The sequence below is a fragment of the Oryzias latipes genome, chromosome 4 (assembly GCF_002234675.1).
Source record: "Oryzias latipes chromosome 4, ASM223467v1".
NCBI classification, from domain to species: Eukaryota; Metazoa; Chordata; class Actinopteri; order Beloniformes; family Adrianichthyidae; genus Oryzias; species Oryzias latipes.
Window position 1 is genome coordinate 6,393,975 of NC_019862.2, and position 16,511 is coordinate 6,410,485.

The 16,511-nt window shown below is 45.7% G+C and overlaps 1 protein-coding gene across 1 annotated transcript; it reads right to left on the bottom strand.

The window, feature by feature from the left end:
• Positions 1-1,171: 1,171 nt before the first annotated feature.
• On the bottom strand, positions 1,172-15,801 carry nwd1 (NACHT and WD repeat domain containing 1). Its single transcript, XM_023953856.1, has 15 exons — positions 15,718-15,801; positions 14,044-14,398; positions 12,642-13,959; positions 12,336-12,563; positions 11,755-11,908; positions 11,244-11,361; positions 10,331-10,549; positions 10,043-10,240; positions 7,542-7,664; positions 5,859-6,058; positions 5,449-5,712; positions 5,188-5,278; positions 3,960-4,108; positions 3,600-3,873; positions 1,172-1,982 (listed from the first exon to the last, which is right to left on the bottom strand). The coding sequence occupies exons 1-15, from the start codon at positions 15,799-15,801 to the stop codon at positions 1,387-1,389; spliced, it is 4,371 nt and encodes a 1,456-aa protein (XP_023809624.1). The 3' UTR covers positions 1,172-1,386.
• Positions 15,802-16,511: the final 710 nt, after the last annotated feature.

Sequence of the window (16,511 nt, forward strand, 5' to 3'; positions counted from 1 at the left end):
ACCAGAACAAGCAAAGAATCAGAACCGCATTGCACCATAATGACAAGACATCTGAAGGTTCTGCTGGTTCCCTGTCAGGACTGAAGTTCTCCAAGTATCTGTGTCACAGGTGGATGTGGGAGAAAACAGTATAAAATATTATAAACGTTATTACTAATGTACATTAGCAGCATTTGTGTGACCTTAGGACACATTTTAGCTCAAATTTGTGCAAAACTTCGTGTCATCTCCGTGCAGAACCCTGTCTGCAGGTTTAAGGCTTAAGCTGGGTTCACATCGAACCCGATTTCCACGTCATCAATGTTAGGTCGATGTACAGACGCGATCAGAGGTCCTGCAGCGCATTTGGAGCAGCAGTGTGTTTTGGGCGACGTGACAACACACCCATAATTTTTGACTGCTTGTTCAATTATCTGAACTGTGGTGAAGAATTCACTCCGCGTCGAATGACTCGACTGTGGCCTTATGAGGAGAATCTGATCATTCTCTTCCTGAACTTTGAGATATTTTTCTTATTTGCATCAAACCAATAATAAAATTTTCTGTTAATTTGACCCCCGCCCAGGAAGAGGACGCCCAAAAGAAGTGGGGGATCCCCAAAGAGTGTTGTAAACATGGGCCGACCAGAACCCGCACCACAGGGACACGGACACCCCCAGGCTCAGATGTGATGTGATCTCCGGTTCCTGGTCTTGCATGAGAACTCAGGAATCCCTCTCGCTGCATGGAGAGAATTAAAGTTCAAGTACCATTAGCTGTCACACGCCTAGGTGTGTGACATTTGTTCTCCGCATTTGACCTATCCCCTGGGGGAGCGGTGAGGTCCCCCCCCACCAATCCAACCCCCGTAATGCTGAGTGTCAAGCAGGGTGGCATTGGGTCCCATTTTTAGAGTCTTTAGTATGAGTCGGCCTGGATTTGAACACCCGACCTTCCAGTCGCAGGGCAGACACTACCACAAGGCCACTGAGCTGGGCCGCCGGGTCCAGGAGGCCAGCACCTAAGGGACACGGCCGCCGTTGCTGAGGGCCCGGCATGGTGTAGGGGACAGAAGATCAGAGGTCATACGTGTGTGTGTGTGTGTGTGTTGGTGTGTATGTTGTTGAGGGTGTGTGTGTCCTAAAGGGTCATCTGGACCCCACAAGATAGCACAAGGGTTAAATGAGTGCTTTTGGACCAAAAAAAGAGCATTTTCCAACCTTTAATCAGTCCATCTGCTTACCTGATGCCACGTCCCAAATTTTAATGGTTCTGTCTTCAGATCCAGTGAAGACGAACTGGTCGCTCTCAGAGAAGGCGGCAGAGATCACGCCGTGGAAGAAGAAACCCTGACATGATGGCAGAGCAGAGCCTCTGAACATTTCTAACAGTGTGTTGTCATCTCATTCAATCTCCAATCAGACCCCCACTCACCTTGTGCTCCATGGTGTGGTCCAGAGATGGTGGGTTCAGGGCCCACAGCCTCTGCACGCCGTCCTGGGAGCCCACCAGAGCGTGGGACCCCCAGTTGCTGGCCGTCACACAAGTCACTTTGCTCCCATGAGGCTGTAGTTCAGAAACGCCGCCGCCAAAACCATTCAGCACCACGCTCCCACAGCTGGTCCCATACAGCAGCCTCCGGTTGGGCAGCAGGGCCATGCAGGAGAGGGGGGCATGGAGGAGCGACAGGGGGAACCTCTTCAGGGGCCCCTCCACCGTGGGGAAGCTGTCCCTGGTGGCCATCTCGAACAGACACACTGAATCCTCGTAAGCCACCGCCAGGTTCTTCTCCTGGGGGCTCACGGCCAGGCAGAGCACCCCCGACAGGCTCTCTGGGGGGGGGGTGCAGAGCGTTTCCTGGGGGAGGCTCAGCGGGTAGATGAGGACAGTGCCACTGGTTAAACCGCAGAGGAGCAGACGTTTGTGCTGAGCCAGCTCCAGACAGGAAACCTCTGCAGAGACGGCCAGACGCTCCACCAGAGAACCTGTTGGAGGGGGGATTGCTGCCATTTAGTTCTACATTAGAGAGAAACTCAGTAGAGAAACAGATGATGAAAGAACCGAATGCCCTCAGAATCCACCAAAAAAAACAAGGAACTGCCCCTGGATTTTGTCTGTCAGTCACAGAGAAAACCATCGTCTGTTTGTCGGACCAAACTTTGTGATGTCATCGAGGGGCCCCAAGGGGCGCCCCAACGACGGACAATGATACAAACAAATTAGTGCTGTAGGCTAATTCTAGATCGTAGGGCTCCTGCTCAGGATGTTCCACACTCTTCCTCAGTGCATCTGTAACACAAACACAGACTCACACATACTCACATAACCTCACACAGACACACACAGACTCACACAGATTCACACTGACTCACACAGATTCACACTGACTCACACAGATTCACACAGACTCGCACAGATTCACACTGACTCACAAAGACTCACACAGACACACACAGCCTCACACTGACTCACACAGATTCACACAGACACACACAGCCTAACACTGACTCACACAGACACACACAGCCTCACACTGACTCACACTGACTCACACAGACACACACAGCCTAACACTGACTCACACTGACTCACACAGACACACACAGCCTCACACTGACTCACACAGACACACACAGCCTCACACTGACTCACACAGACACACACAGACACACACAGCCTCACACTGACTCACACAGACTCACACAGACACACACATACTGGGTTTGAGGCAGTACCAGGCCTGAATTTAAGCAGGACCATAACGTAGTAAAACAACACGGAATTCATTAAAAAAATAATTTTAATAATTTCAATGATTATTAAGTTATTTGATTTTTGGTGTCGAATATCAATATTATTTTGTGCGTTTCTTTGTAGAGCACCCACACTGAATTGTTGTGTCTTGTAAGTCTCAACTTCAAACTTCAACATTAAAGTTTGCTGGGATCTGGATTCTCTGCATCCTTCTCTCTGTTGATAGAAGCTTTTAGACCAGCATTCTCCTCTAGAGGGTTCAAACTCTATCATGGTGATTGTCCATAAAAGTGCACTGAGTAGTGAGCAGTGAGGGAGTTTGGGCACAAACTGACACTTGCGTAGAGCAGCGCCCCCTGGAGGGAAGAGAGCTGCAGTTGTCCTAAGCTCAGCTATTGAAGGTTTTAAAGAATCCGATTTTTTGTTGTTTCCATCAGAGGTTCTACCCACAGAGAAGAACTGGAGGACTTTGACTTTATAAAATGTAGTAGTAGAAAAAAATCCAAAGAGGAGGAGGACATAGACGGAATTAAATGCACGGGTGTCCTCATTTGTACTGTAAGCATGCAGGTGTTTTGTGTGTGTGTGTGTGTGTGTGTGTGTGTGTGTGTGTGTGTGTGTGTGTTGTCCTCTTAAAGTCAAATTTTGATGAATTGAAAAAACTGCTGTTCCTCTGTTTTACCCCTGAGACAAGTAAACATCACATGGCGGATCTTTTAGACAAACGCTGAAACTCCCTTGACCTAAAACCTGTCCGGTTTCTGTGTAGATTCTTTTTTGTCGTTGAACCAGGTCATTTCAAACTGTTCCGATCCAAACTGAGCCACAACTGAAGCTGCAGAGAAAACACCGCTTTCATCTCTGACCTGTTTGACCGTTCCAGCTCATGACTTCTCTCTCGCTCTGATGGTGCACGTAGAAGATCTGGTTCCCATCGCTGCTGAGGGCCGCATGGGCGGAGCCAGCAGGAATGTGGGCGGGGGGCTTGAGTCTGGGGTCATACTTCAGATTCCACAGATGTATTGGAGACTTGCTGGATGATGCAGAAACAACAAGGTCTCTGAAGAACAGCAGTGAGGTAACTGGAGCGTCCGAACCACAGAGGCAGTCTAGCAGCGCCCCTGTGGTCACCGACCAGACCTGCAGAGAAGGACCAATGTTATGTCCCTGCAAAGCTTCCATACTGAATATAGAGGAGCTTTGAGGGAAAGATGGGTGCTCCTCACTCTGATTAGCTGGTCTGCAGCTCCGGAGACGAGCCGCTGGCTGTCATTGGACACGCAGGCGGACAGGACAGCGGCGTCGTGCTGCAGCTCCAGGATTGGATCTGCCAGGTTGGTATCGATGCTGAAGAGGCTCAAAGTGCGCTCGCAGCCTGCAGAGACGCAGATGGAAAGCTGGGTTTAAAATCTGGAAAAAGATTTCTGAATGGTTTAGTCACGGTGGGGAGGGGGGCAGAGATTTTATATCTTGTCACAGACGCACAGAGATTTCTTTAGTGTGAAAATTATTATTTCAATCACTTGTTTGATGTTTATGAACTGGTTATGTTGAGTTTGTTTATTTACATGTAAAAGATCATCAGCTTTTGTGTCAGAACAAAAACTTCTTTTTTTAGATTGTGTTGCAGATTTCAGTCACTGGTCACCTGTGTTCCTGTTATCAGAGGTAAAAGAAAGTTTTGTTGTGTTTGTTTAAATAAAGTTGAGTTTCCATGTTTTTTGCCGATTATTTGTGGTTAGTTGTATTTAGTTGTATTTGTTTGCGTTTAGTTGAGTCTAGCTGTGTTTGTTTCCATTTGGCTCAGTTCAGTTGAGTTTAGTTGTCTTTTTTCTGTGTAGTTTTGTGTTTTTGCCTTTAGTTGTGTTAAGTTCAGTTTTTTTGTGTTTGTTTGCATTTTCTTAAAATTGGTTCAGTTTTTGCATCACAACACAAAATAACACACTACAAATCATCACAACATTTATTATTGTGGTTTGTGTTTGTTGTAGTTTATTATTATTATAGTTATTTTGGCCGGATGTCTGAATCTGTGAAGATCTTTCAAACTTTACTGAACAGATATTTTTCTTATTTTCATGGTGACAATAATAATAATAAAAGTTAAATTTTTCTTTTTCTTTTTCTTTTCCCCTCTTGGGTTATTGAGGGACAGTGAGCCTTCAAAGTGCGTCACAGTAACAAAAACACGCAGAAGGAAGCAGCTGACAGACTGACAGCTCTCAGACAGAGCAGGAGAAAAATCAAAAGTGTTGTGTTGTGACACTTGTGGGCCACCGTACTGCTCAGTTTTGCTGTTTGTTCGCATTTAGTTGTGTTTGTTTGGGTTTAGTTCAGTAGAGTTGAGTTTAGTTGTGTGTTTGGTTGCGTTCAGTTTTTTGTTCGTGTTTAGTTGCGTTAAGTAGCATTTAGTTGTGATTTTGAACGTTTTGTGGGTTAGTTGTGTTTAGTTACCTGTCACCAGAATCATTTCATCCTCTGAAATGAAAATCAAAGATGGTCGCAGAGGAAACTCAGCGGCTGAGAGTTTGTTGCTCCTGCAGATCTGCAAAAACACGAAACACTTTCCAAGACGGGATCGCTCATCATTTATTGTTTCATTTTTGAATTCACCAACAGAACTTTATTTTTATCTCATTTATTTAGAAAAGTAAGTGAAGTTTCTGTTTCATGTTTCTGTTTGTCAGATCTCTGCAGGTGACCCCACTGACCCACCTGATAGAGGAAACCCTCCTCAGAGACCACTAACACTTTCCCCCGCCTGGGGGACGTCACAGACGTCACCACAGTCACCCTTCTCTCCGAGTCCTCCAGCCGAGTCTTCGTGCTCCGAGTTCTGTCAACGGGATGAGAAATGTGGACCCAGCTTTTGTCACACAGGAACACCACAGATTCTCCCAGAATCCCCAGGACCACAGAGGCGTCTTCTCGGCTGCTGAAGGGCTGGAGCTCGGCTCCATCCAGCCCCCACACCTTCACCTGCAAGGAACCCGCAGCTGTCAGCTCTGAAAGCTGACACTCCTTTCTACAGAGAAAGCTGAGAATCATGGATGCTGCTGAAGCCTGGACTGTCCATCTGCAGCTGCTGCTGGTCATGACTGAAACAGGCTCCTCCCACAACGCACCTGTGTCTTGGTGTAAACAAACAGCAGCTCCTCTGACAGATGCAGGTGAACTGATGAGGGCGGGGAGTCTGGAGGAGCCGCCTCCTGGATGCAGAGCAGCTGTTGGCCGTTTTTCAGGCTCCACCTCCTCAGAGAGCCGTCAGCGGCCACGGAAAGGCAGGAGGGGGCGCTGTGCTCGAGCTTCACTGTCAGAACTGCAGCTGGACATCAAAGAAGAATTATTGTTTTTTTATTTATTTAATGCATCTAGAAAAAGACTTGTTACTTTTTACTTTAAATCCCACTCCCATCCTCTTTTGATCTGTTGTAAAAGCATTCCAAGTGCTCTTTTAATTAAGATAATGTCGTTTTTGCCAAAATAAAAAAAATCTGTGTTGTTTTCTGTGACATAGTTTCTGCAGAGCAGCAGGAGTTCATTAGAAATTCCCCTCTTAGTTGTGGGCGGGACCAATGAGGTATTCTGCTAAAGACGCCACGCTAGCCTGTTGCCAAAGTTCAAGACATATAAAAAGTGATAGCACATTAGCACATTACTTTAGCAGACGGGGAAATGACCGTGGAATGCTTCATTTAGGTTTGATTTCAAAAGGAAAAAAACTCCGATCATCACAAAAAGAAGACCCAGGCCGTGGTATTAGTTCACACATACTAAGATTTACACTCCGCTAGCACCCATTGTATGCGGACGGTCGAAGCGGCCTGAGAACAGTGCAACCCAGTCGACAGTTGCGACAGTCTGGGGGGGCCCTGCGGACGGACGGGAATGAGGGCATAGTGAGCACTGCAGTAGACGGCCCTGGTGCGGGGAGGTCCGGGCGGCATTCGCTGTAATGCAGAGCTTGTCGATCCGGTCGCAACGTACCGTTGAGGGAGACATGACCCGGTCTTAGTATTATGCTTCAACTCAGTGGATCAAAAAACAAAAAACCACAAAAACACAAAACAAAAAGATTGGTGGTCCAGCCAGAAAACGTGGAAATAGTGCCAAGTCTAATGCTACCATTGACTTTCAGTAGACTACAAGATCAGCCTAAACATTCACTTTTCTGAGAGTAAACTCACTCAGATCTTCTTAAAATGTTTTATAGAATCTCTCCTTAATTAGTTGACAGTAATAATTTACGTGTGAAAAGTCACATCCTTCTTCATTCAACAGTGAGCTGGAATCTAGACCTATCCAATACAGCATCTAACTTTGCATACGCAACAAGCTAGCGTAGCGACTCTAGCCTTTATATCTCATTGGGTGGGACTATTGGCGCAGAGCAGACCCCTTCCCCAACCTAGAACGGAGCAGAGAGGGGAGCTTGTGGTCCGCCCAGTGTATTTTCTACAAATATGCTGTTTTTTATATGGTAATTTTTTGTCTGTTCCTCTCAGAAATAGAATTTTAGGCTTAACTATGTTTAAACATGTCTTCCATCATCAGAAAAATGCTACAAATGCATGTTAACACAAAAACTACTGTTTTCATTGGAGTGGGACTTCAAATTAATCTGCATGTTGACGTGTTTGCCACTTGGGGGCAGTGTTTTAATTAAGTTTTTCTTCATGCTGGTTAACTCTGGTTAACCCACCTAAACTACTAAACTAGAACTGCTGAGCTGCATGCGTGCCCCCCCCCCCCCCCCCCCCCCCCCCCAAAAGGGAGTCCTGGAGTGTTTTGAGGCACGTCCGTCTGACCTGAGTGTCCCAGCAGGTCGTGCAGCAGCTGCTGGTCCTCGAGGCTCCAAACCGTCACCCCCCCGTCTTCTGCCCCTGCAGCCAGCATCTGCAGAGCAGTGCTGGCGTCCACACAGAGCACGCCTGCAACACGGCGACAAAACTACCCCTAAAGATGCGTTTTAGCAAATCTGAAGCCAGAAACTGAAATAAACTTTTAGAGCTGATGGCAGCACCAACGGCTGTGAGAGCTGTCCTCATCCCCTGCTGTCCTGCAGGAGATGAGGACTTTAGAAATCCAGTCTATACTGGCCAGGCACCCATACCCCCGCTGCGGCGGGGGTATGGGTGTGGGGGTGGCTGGGCGCTCCTCCTCCTTCTTTTCACATTCCACCATCCATTTTAGAAGAACATAAACACTCACCTGAGCACAGGTGTTAGCTCACCTTTGCACTAATAGTTTGCATGATTGAATGAATGAAAGATTTCACACTAGTTGGTTTAAAGGCATAGGTATGCGTTCGTGAACACTATCTGTTTTGTGTGCATGTTGACATGTGGACATTTCTGCGGCTAGCAGGTGTGTTGATAATATTTGAGTGTGTGTGAACAGGCCCCGCCCTTTTTGTACTACATTTGAACCGTACCGTAACGATAAACAACCAGTAAACCTGTCTGCTCTATGCTGCTTCATGGTCTTACCCCCCTTCCCCTCCTATTATCACCCTCCTACCCCCCCCTCTCTCTAACGTCCCTCTCTCTTGTTCCCCTCTTTCCTTTTCCGTCCGGTCCAACACCAAAGATTTTCAAACATGATTGAAATTAATAAAGTTTGGCCTCAATTACAAAAGGGGTTTATTCAGACATACCTTTGGTTTGTCTGAAGATGAATAACCCCTCTTGTTAGAATAAAATATGTCCAACACAAGAGGCCCTCAGCTCTCATCTGTTTGCCTAGCTGTTGGACAGGACAAGTTAAAAAAAAAAAAAAGAAATCCAGTCTATAGACATACTGGCTCCCAGCTCGCCGCAGCATCTCTGCTGTAACCTGAAAGTATTTGCTGACAAACCTGCTCTGGTCCCAGGATGTGCAGAATAAAGATTATTATCAATTGGACAGTGGTATAGTGGTTAGCACTCGTGCCTCACAGTGAGAAGACCCTAGTTTAAATTTCCGCTAGGTTCTTTGTGTGTTCTTTGCATGTTCTTCTCATGCATGTGTGCATTTCCTCCAGGGACTCCAGTTTTCTCCCACAGTCCAAAAACATACTGTCCAGGTTAATTAATTATTCTAAATTGCTCCTAGGTGTGAATGTGAGCGTGTGGCCCTGCAAGAGACTAGCAATCTGTTCAGGGAGAACCTCACCATCACCCATCAGAGGTTGGGATAGGCTCCAGCAAAACTGTGACCAAGCTGGACCAGACACTGAACCTTAGGTTCAGCGCAGGTTCTGCAGACTTCAGCACTTATTCTGCTTCTGAAAGCCTTCAGTGTAACAAGTCTTTGCAGAGAGGCCCCCCACCTCTCAGTCTCTGTCTGACACCCCCTGAAACGGAGTCAGGGTTCAGTCCAAACCATGTTCTGACTGCAGAACATCAGTTTAAGGTTACATACTGGATGCCATTTGTGAAGTTACACAGTCAAACTGTAGTATATAGATGCTTCCACGTTTAGTTTGGAAAATAGATATTTAGATCGGACTTTTCCAAACTAAATGTTTATTTTATAAATGTTTGGTATACGAACTAAACATTCACTTATTCATTTTCTATTCCGTTTAGTCCCTTTCGGGGTCACAGGGGCTGCCGCAGTCTATCCCGGCTACTTATGGGCGAAGGCAGGGGACACCTTGGACAGGTTCCCACTCTATCGCAGGGTCACAATCACACACCCATTCACTCTCACACTCACACCTATGCCCAATTTGGAGTAACCGATTAACCCATGAAACATGTTTTTTGGAAGGAAGCCAGTTTACCCTGAGAAAACCCATGCATGCACGAGGAGAACATGCAAGATCCACACAGAAAGGTCCCCCATTGATGTTCAGGTCCCCCAGCCGGGACCTGAACCGGGGTCTTCTTGCCTCTTTACCATGCAGCCTACTAAACATCAACTAAACATTTAATTTGTAAAGTAAATATATATTTATAGAACAAATTGTTAACTTTAAATTATATATTTATCCTGCTAACTAAATGTTTCCTTTAGTTACTGTAACATTTATAAATACATGAATTAAAAGGTAAAAAGATGAAAAGGAAAACTTTTTTTATCTCCTAAAACAGGCTATAAAACCAAAAATATGTCACATTTGAAGGGGGCTCCCCCTAAACTGCTTTAACTAAACTCACAGAAACAGATCAGGACTTTGCAGTTAGAGAAGAAGATTGTCTGCCTCTTTTCCTCCCAGAATGCATCATTGTGGACCCATTCTGACCAAAAACACAATCAGCCATCCGTAACAATGCAGTCCCTGAAGAATAGGATCAAGCGGGGACCAACCATCATGGTATCTTACCTGCATTTCGAGTGTTCAGAGTGTGCTGCAGCGCCCCCCCTGGTTGCTGCAGGAAACTGCATTTTGGGATGAGAACCGGCTCTGCACACGTCAGGAACCAGTCGTTGATCTGGCTGCAGAGCCGACCAACCAGAGAGGGGAAAACTGCGGACAGGGCGGAGAGTCGGGCCAATAGCTCGCCATAAAACAGAGACATGCCTGTCCACACAGGCACAAGAGTGAGCTGTGAGGGGTCATATCAGGTCGAAAACCAGCAGGATGGAACAGCTGAACCATACCCACCAACACGACCGTCCAGGAAGTCCAGACCCGGCTTTATCAAGACCAGAGCGTCTCTGATTAGGCCCGTTTCTGTGCAGTCCATGTACTGGGAGCACTGGTCCAGGTCGTGGATCACACTGGAGACACCGCACACACTGGTCTTGCAGAACAGCCATTCAGCGCTGCCTGCAGACGCGTAGGACACCAGAGACTCAAACTTGAATGAGTAATTAGTCCATGTAGTAATATGGACGAGTTAACCTTTGTGCTATCTTAGATGACCCCGCCCTTACATTGACGAGTTCTTCCTACCATGTCAAAGGTGGATAAAGGTGGAAAGATTTCATAAAATCCATGGACACCAGTGAAGATCACAAATCATTGAAGAAAAAAGGTTCAGCGCACTGTCTAGTGGGTCTAGATGACCCAACTCCCAACGTTAAAGTGTCTAGGATAGCACAAGGGCTAAGGGAGCGCCCAGCCACCCTATGGAGGAACCCAATTTCAACCGCTTGTATTCGGGACGTTGTTCTTTCGGTCATGACCCAGAGCTCATAACCAAAGGTGAGGACTGGAATAAATTGGGTCTAGTGTTTAGTGTTAACCCTTGTGCTATCTTAGATGACCCCACCCTTACATTGACGTGTTCTCCCTACCATGACAAAGGTGGATAAAGGTGGAAAGATTTCATGTAATCCATGGACACCAGTGAAGATCACAAATCATTGAAGAAAAAAGGTTCAGCGCATTGTCTAGAGGGTCTATATGACCCAACTCCCAATGTTAAAATGCCTAGGATAGCACAAGGGTCACACAGGGGTTTAGTGTCTTACTCAAGGACACTTTGACACATGGGCAGGCAGAGGGAGAACCGAATCTGTGATCTTCCAATCAGAGGTCGACCACTATACCTCTACACCATAGCAAAGATAAGACATACTTATGACTTCCTGTCGTAGCTCCTCCCATAGGCCAGCGTGCAGCAGGTGATGGGGCAACGCTTGAAGCTTCCTTATGTTAGCCAGTCCAGGAGCAAACCACAATGGCTGGGGCGGGACCTTTGTCAACACATAATCAAGCACAATGTAGCATTCCTATAAGAAATGTTTTCACATTTTCTTCTCTAAGACACACTCTGATGTCAGTTATAAAGTCTGTAGATTCTCATTCATCCAGATAGATTCTATCAAAGTAAAAAACCATTCAGTCTGACTTAGCTGTTCTTAATTTTGGAAGACATTTAAATTTTGTCTAGCTTTCACACTACTTTACTCTTCAGTTTTCAGCTTGCAGCATCTGGTGACAAAGTTAATGTCCAGAAAACCACAGAAGACATTAAATGAGCCAATGAGCTGCTAATCTAATATAAACATGTGATCCAACCACAGATTTTCAGCTGTTTTCATGCTCTAAGCCTTTGAGTCTAAGGCAAATGATTAAATCATTGGTACCTTTCTGTCAGACAGCAGCAGGGATAGACCTGGCAGCGCCACCGGCTTGAGCTTTCCCGACCATCGACCGAGAAAGTACTCCCCAAGAATCTTGTGGCATCTACCCTGTCTTTCTGATGTCAGATAGTGGCCTAAAACCACCTCTGAAAGACATCTAATGAGATGCATCAGATCATTACCGAACAGATGAAAAATTGTCAGGCATATACTTAAAGTTCCATTTACATATTTTGATTCAATGGAGAAACAGATTCCGGCCAGATGGGTTTGAGGTCAAACTATGGTTTTGTCGTTACGCAGATGACATTCTGTTATATCTCTAAAGACGAACTAAACAGTTACTGAAGTTAATACTCCATCCTAAATAGAAAATGACATTGATGACTTTTAATCTTTAGGTTTTCAAATTAGAAAAAGCACACATTTGTTTTTTTCTTTCTGTTTATTTCTGAGTTTCAGCTATACTTTTTTTTGCTGGAAACTCTTCTCATTCTGCAAACTCAGTTAATTCAGATACTGATTTGATTTGAGTGTTGATAATGAAGGCCTAGATTGGCCCAAAGCTTTTTTTGGTTATGTACCTGTGGTTAAAGGCGATAACAGCAACTCCATTGGTCCAACGTTCCTCCAGGTGGTCCTTGAGATCCCGTTTGAGCCGGGCCCAGAGGAGGGGTGGCAACCTAATTAGTGAAGGAGTGGGGGGATGGGTGTACCTGTATACCTCACTGATGACATCATCATCCAAAGACATAACATCGTAAAGTTCGGCTTCCAGCAGGCCGTCTCTGTGAAGTGACACAGCTGATGAACTGAGGATGGCATCAGCACAGTTTCACAACTTACAAACTCACACATGCTCAGTCAAGAATTGCTCCTGCATACCTCACCTTGCTAAAGCAATATATCCCAAAGCTCCGCCCACAAGCTCCTTCCTGTGTTTGTGCTCCAGTCTGTGCAGCAGCTGTGACATCACTTCCTCTGTGTTGTTGCCCAGCAGCTGCTCAGTCAGCGGGGTGAAGGATGTCCAATTTTGGACAGCAGACAGGATCAGCTTCAGGTGAAGTGGACAGCCGGTTAGAGTAAAGCTCTGCAGCGCCACGTCTTTCTGCTCAGCAGTCAGTGTTCGCTGTGATGCTCGCAGGTGTGACTCCATGATACGTTCACCCTCATCTCGAGACAAACGCTCTACCTCAAAGAAATTCTCCAGAGAGTCTGTTTTCAGCCGCATGTTCACAAATGCCTCACTGCAGGTATCCATGGAGACCAGTAGGTGGACTTTGGGTGGCAGGTTGGTAGGTATCCAGTGCAGCTTGTGGCTGTGATGCTGTTCTGCAAGCTGCTCCAAAGCATCCAAGACAATGAGCAGAGTATAACCCTGCTGAGAGGCCTCCTCCAGGATGTTCCTAAAGAACTTCTGCAGCTCTGTAGGACTACCTGCTGTCATGGGTGTGGGTGGAACCAAACCACAAGCGGAGCTCACCTGCAGGCAAATACTGTGAAGGACTTGGTCCAGGGCAGGTCTCTGGGGATGATGTGCTGCTAGAAACCTGATCACCAGCACCACCCTGGTCTCCAGGACCCGTTGCATCTCTCGGACTACTTTGCAAAGCAAAGCCGTCTTCCCCATCCCTGCAGCTCCATGAACCACAAGTGGGCTGTGGCATTTTTGGCCAGACTCCCACATCGCAAGGCAGATCTTTCCCAGAATTCCCTCTCTACCATGCAGACCTTCACATAGTTCAGCTGTCATGGTGGTGTGCTGCTTTGCCTCTTCAAGCACCAAAGATAATTTGTCCTCGTCCTCCTCAACATTCCCCAATATCTTCTTTTGACTTTCTGTTGTCCTTAAACTCACCACCGCTTCGATCCTAGCTTTCATCTGAGAGATGAACTGTTGGCACAGACTGTCCAGGTACTGAGCATGCTCTTTGCGCTTTGGGTCAATGATTCCTCTGCTGAGCTCCACACAGTGAAGGTTGGTGGTCTTTTGTGAGGTAGCATACAGCTGTGACTTTAGTTCTGCCAGGAGTTTCTGAGACTCAGGGTCCAGCAGCATGTTGGCAGTGGCATCCATGAATTTGGCGAGCCGTTTGGGCCATTCCTTCCCCTTCTGTTTCTTCTGTTTGGGATTCTCTCTGAGGAACAGCAGTGCATTCGGAGGGTGGTCTCCAATCCATAAACCCTGTTCCAACTCTTGCGCTGTGACTATGAAAAGGAAGGAGAGACGCTCATGTTTGAGTAAGGGACAACAAGGGAAGGGGTTCTGGGTTGGGGGGTTGTCTCACTTACCTGAAGTGTAGAAGCTCTGTTTCTGCTCGGCTGTGATTTCTCCTTCAGCTTCAGCTTCTGATGCAGCCGAACGGAGAAGTTGCAGCAACTGAGTCTCAGTGAAACGCCAGGAATCAACATCCTGGTTGTGCTGCTGCTCACTTTCAGGTCGAAGATCACAGTAGTAAGGGAAGTGAGCTGTAATTGGCTGCAGGACATAGGTGGGTGGGACAGCATTTGTGTCCTTTCGGAACCACAGCCGCAGTTGCTTGATGCCCTCAGGGGTTTGGGAGAGTTTGGACAAATACACTTCAAATTGTTTTTCTGAAATAAGTCGAGGAAGAGCTCGGTGGCCGTACCTGTTCCCCAGTAATGCCTATAGAGCCCAGACCAGATACAAAATAATAATAATAAGGAAAAGAAGAAAGAGGAACTAGAATTTTAAAATTAGGATACTTGCATTTATACATCAAAATTTGGATCTAAATGCTTGCCACTGAAGGGTTTTAACTCAGTGCAAGCCAAACACGGTTGGTAATGTCATGTAAAAAATCTGTATCAGGCTTCAGGCATCTGTAACAGACAGGAATGGTCTGTAACAGTCTTATTCTGTTATAGTCTGTAACAGTCAGTAGAACCCTGTAATGGTCATTTACAATCAGTAACAGTCTGTTACACTCTACAGTCAATAACAGTCCATAAATGTCCAGTAGCTGTTTGTAATTATCGGTTACGGTCTAGAACAGCCAGTATATGTCTGCAACAGCCAGTAACAGTTAGTAAGACAGTAGTAATCTGTAGCAGTCTGTAACGGTCATTAACAATTGGTAACAAATGTGAGAGTCTGTAACAGCGTTATAATCAATAAAGGTTTGTAATTGACCAGTTCATCTATAACTGCCAGTAACTCTGTAACAGTCAGTAACAGTTAGTAACAGTCAGGTGTAGTCAGTAACAGTTAGTAATGGACTATAACATCCAGTGTCCATCTGTAACAGTCAGTAACAGTTAGTAATGGACTATAACAGCCAGTAGTCATCTGCAATAGTCAGTGACAGTAAGCAACAGTCAGGTGCAGTCAGTAACAGTTAGTAATGGACTATAACAGCCAGTATTCATCTGTAACAGTCAGCAATAGTCTCTAATGCCTTGTAACGGACTGTAATGGACAGTGACAGTCTGTCAGCAGAGACGTCATGGGTTGTCTTGAACATAACCACAGACTCACAATGAAATTTGGTCCAGCTGAAAGCCTTTTGCACATCTTTATCTCCTGAAGAGAGATCTCGCAGGCTTCGTGGTCTCCAAATGGGTAATTGCCTATGCCCCAGTGCAAATCCACCACCTGGACAGGAAGTGACCTCACTGATCAATGAAGAGGTATTTGGGAGTGTTCACAGAAAAAGTCAGATTGAAGTATAACCTCCTGTTTTGTGATTCAACCTGAAACATGGCATTAAGGATGTCTGCTGTTTGAGAAAAGTCTGAAAGACAAATTTAAAAATGTGAGATCTTTATTTGCTACACATCTGGACCAAAGAATGTTCTGATGGAGTAGAAGTCAAACACCTTCTTCTGGTTAAGTTGCTAGTCATTCTGATTTCTCTACATTGACGGAAAAGTGATTAAAGTAATGTAGGAATGCATCAGCAGTGAAAGTTTCACATTGCATTAGTGTGTTCAGATCAAGCTGACCTCAAAGACCAGTCCCAGACCCCGACAGAAGAGCAGGACTTCTGGAAAAGCTTTCTCCAGCAGGGCTTTCCTCTCGCTGATCATATCTGATAACAGAGCAGAAAACTGGAGTCAAACAAGCAAATCTGATTGAAGGAACAGTTTTCCCCATAATGCATCTCGACCAATCACTGTGTCTGTATAACTGTAGTGTAACAACAAGACAAATGATTGGCTGGTCGTGATGCATGATGGGATAGGTAGCATGTAGCCTACTAGCCTTCGGATGTAAAGTGACTGCTAAAGAGTATGATGCTTTTATTTTGATCTCTAAACTTCCACCGTGTCTTCATTGCAATGTAATGAGACACACAGACAGAAATGGGAAGGTATCTGCTGTAAATTCAACTATTGCTCACATTATGACGTGAATAACAGGATAATTATGAGCTAGTTAGCATGTAGCCTACCAGCCTTCGAATGTAAAGCGACTGCTAAAGAGTATGTTAATAAAAGACAAGTCCTGAGTATTATTATTCCTATTCGACCCTAAACTTCAATATCAGTTGGCTGTCTGTCTACCGGCAAGCCAGCAGCCCGAAAGCAGGCATGACAAGCAAAAGAGGTCCGCGGCGGAGCTAGGAGCTATGTCCGGTGTATCGTATGGCAAAGCAGCAAGCCTAGGTATCCTAAATCTTATGATATTTTTCTTATATTTATTGAGACAATAATTGATCATTGTTGTTTTTATTTTTCCTTTCTTGAACGAATGTGGGTCACAGAGACTCAGTTACCGCTCAAAGCGGCTTTTGCAG

Bases quoted from the DNA above. Each gene is read 5' to 3' on its own strand.
- nwd1 (XM_023953856.1), bottom strand. From the start codon at position 15,801: ATGATCAGCGAGAGGAAAGCCCTGCTGGAGAAAGCTTTTCCAGAAGTC. The intron at 6,059-7,541 runs GTCAGACGGACG...TTTGATGTCCAG, and splicing joins CGACCTGCTGGGACACTCAG to CTGCAGTTCTGACAGTGAAG. The intron at 5,713-5,858 runs GTGCGTTGTGGG...GGTTCCTTGCAG, and splicing joins TTGTTTACACCAAGACACAG to GTGAAGGTGTGGGGGCTGGA.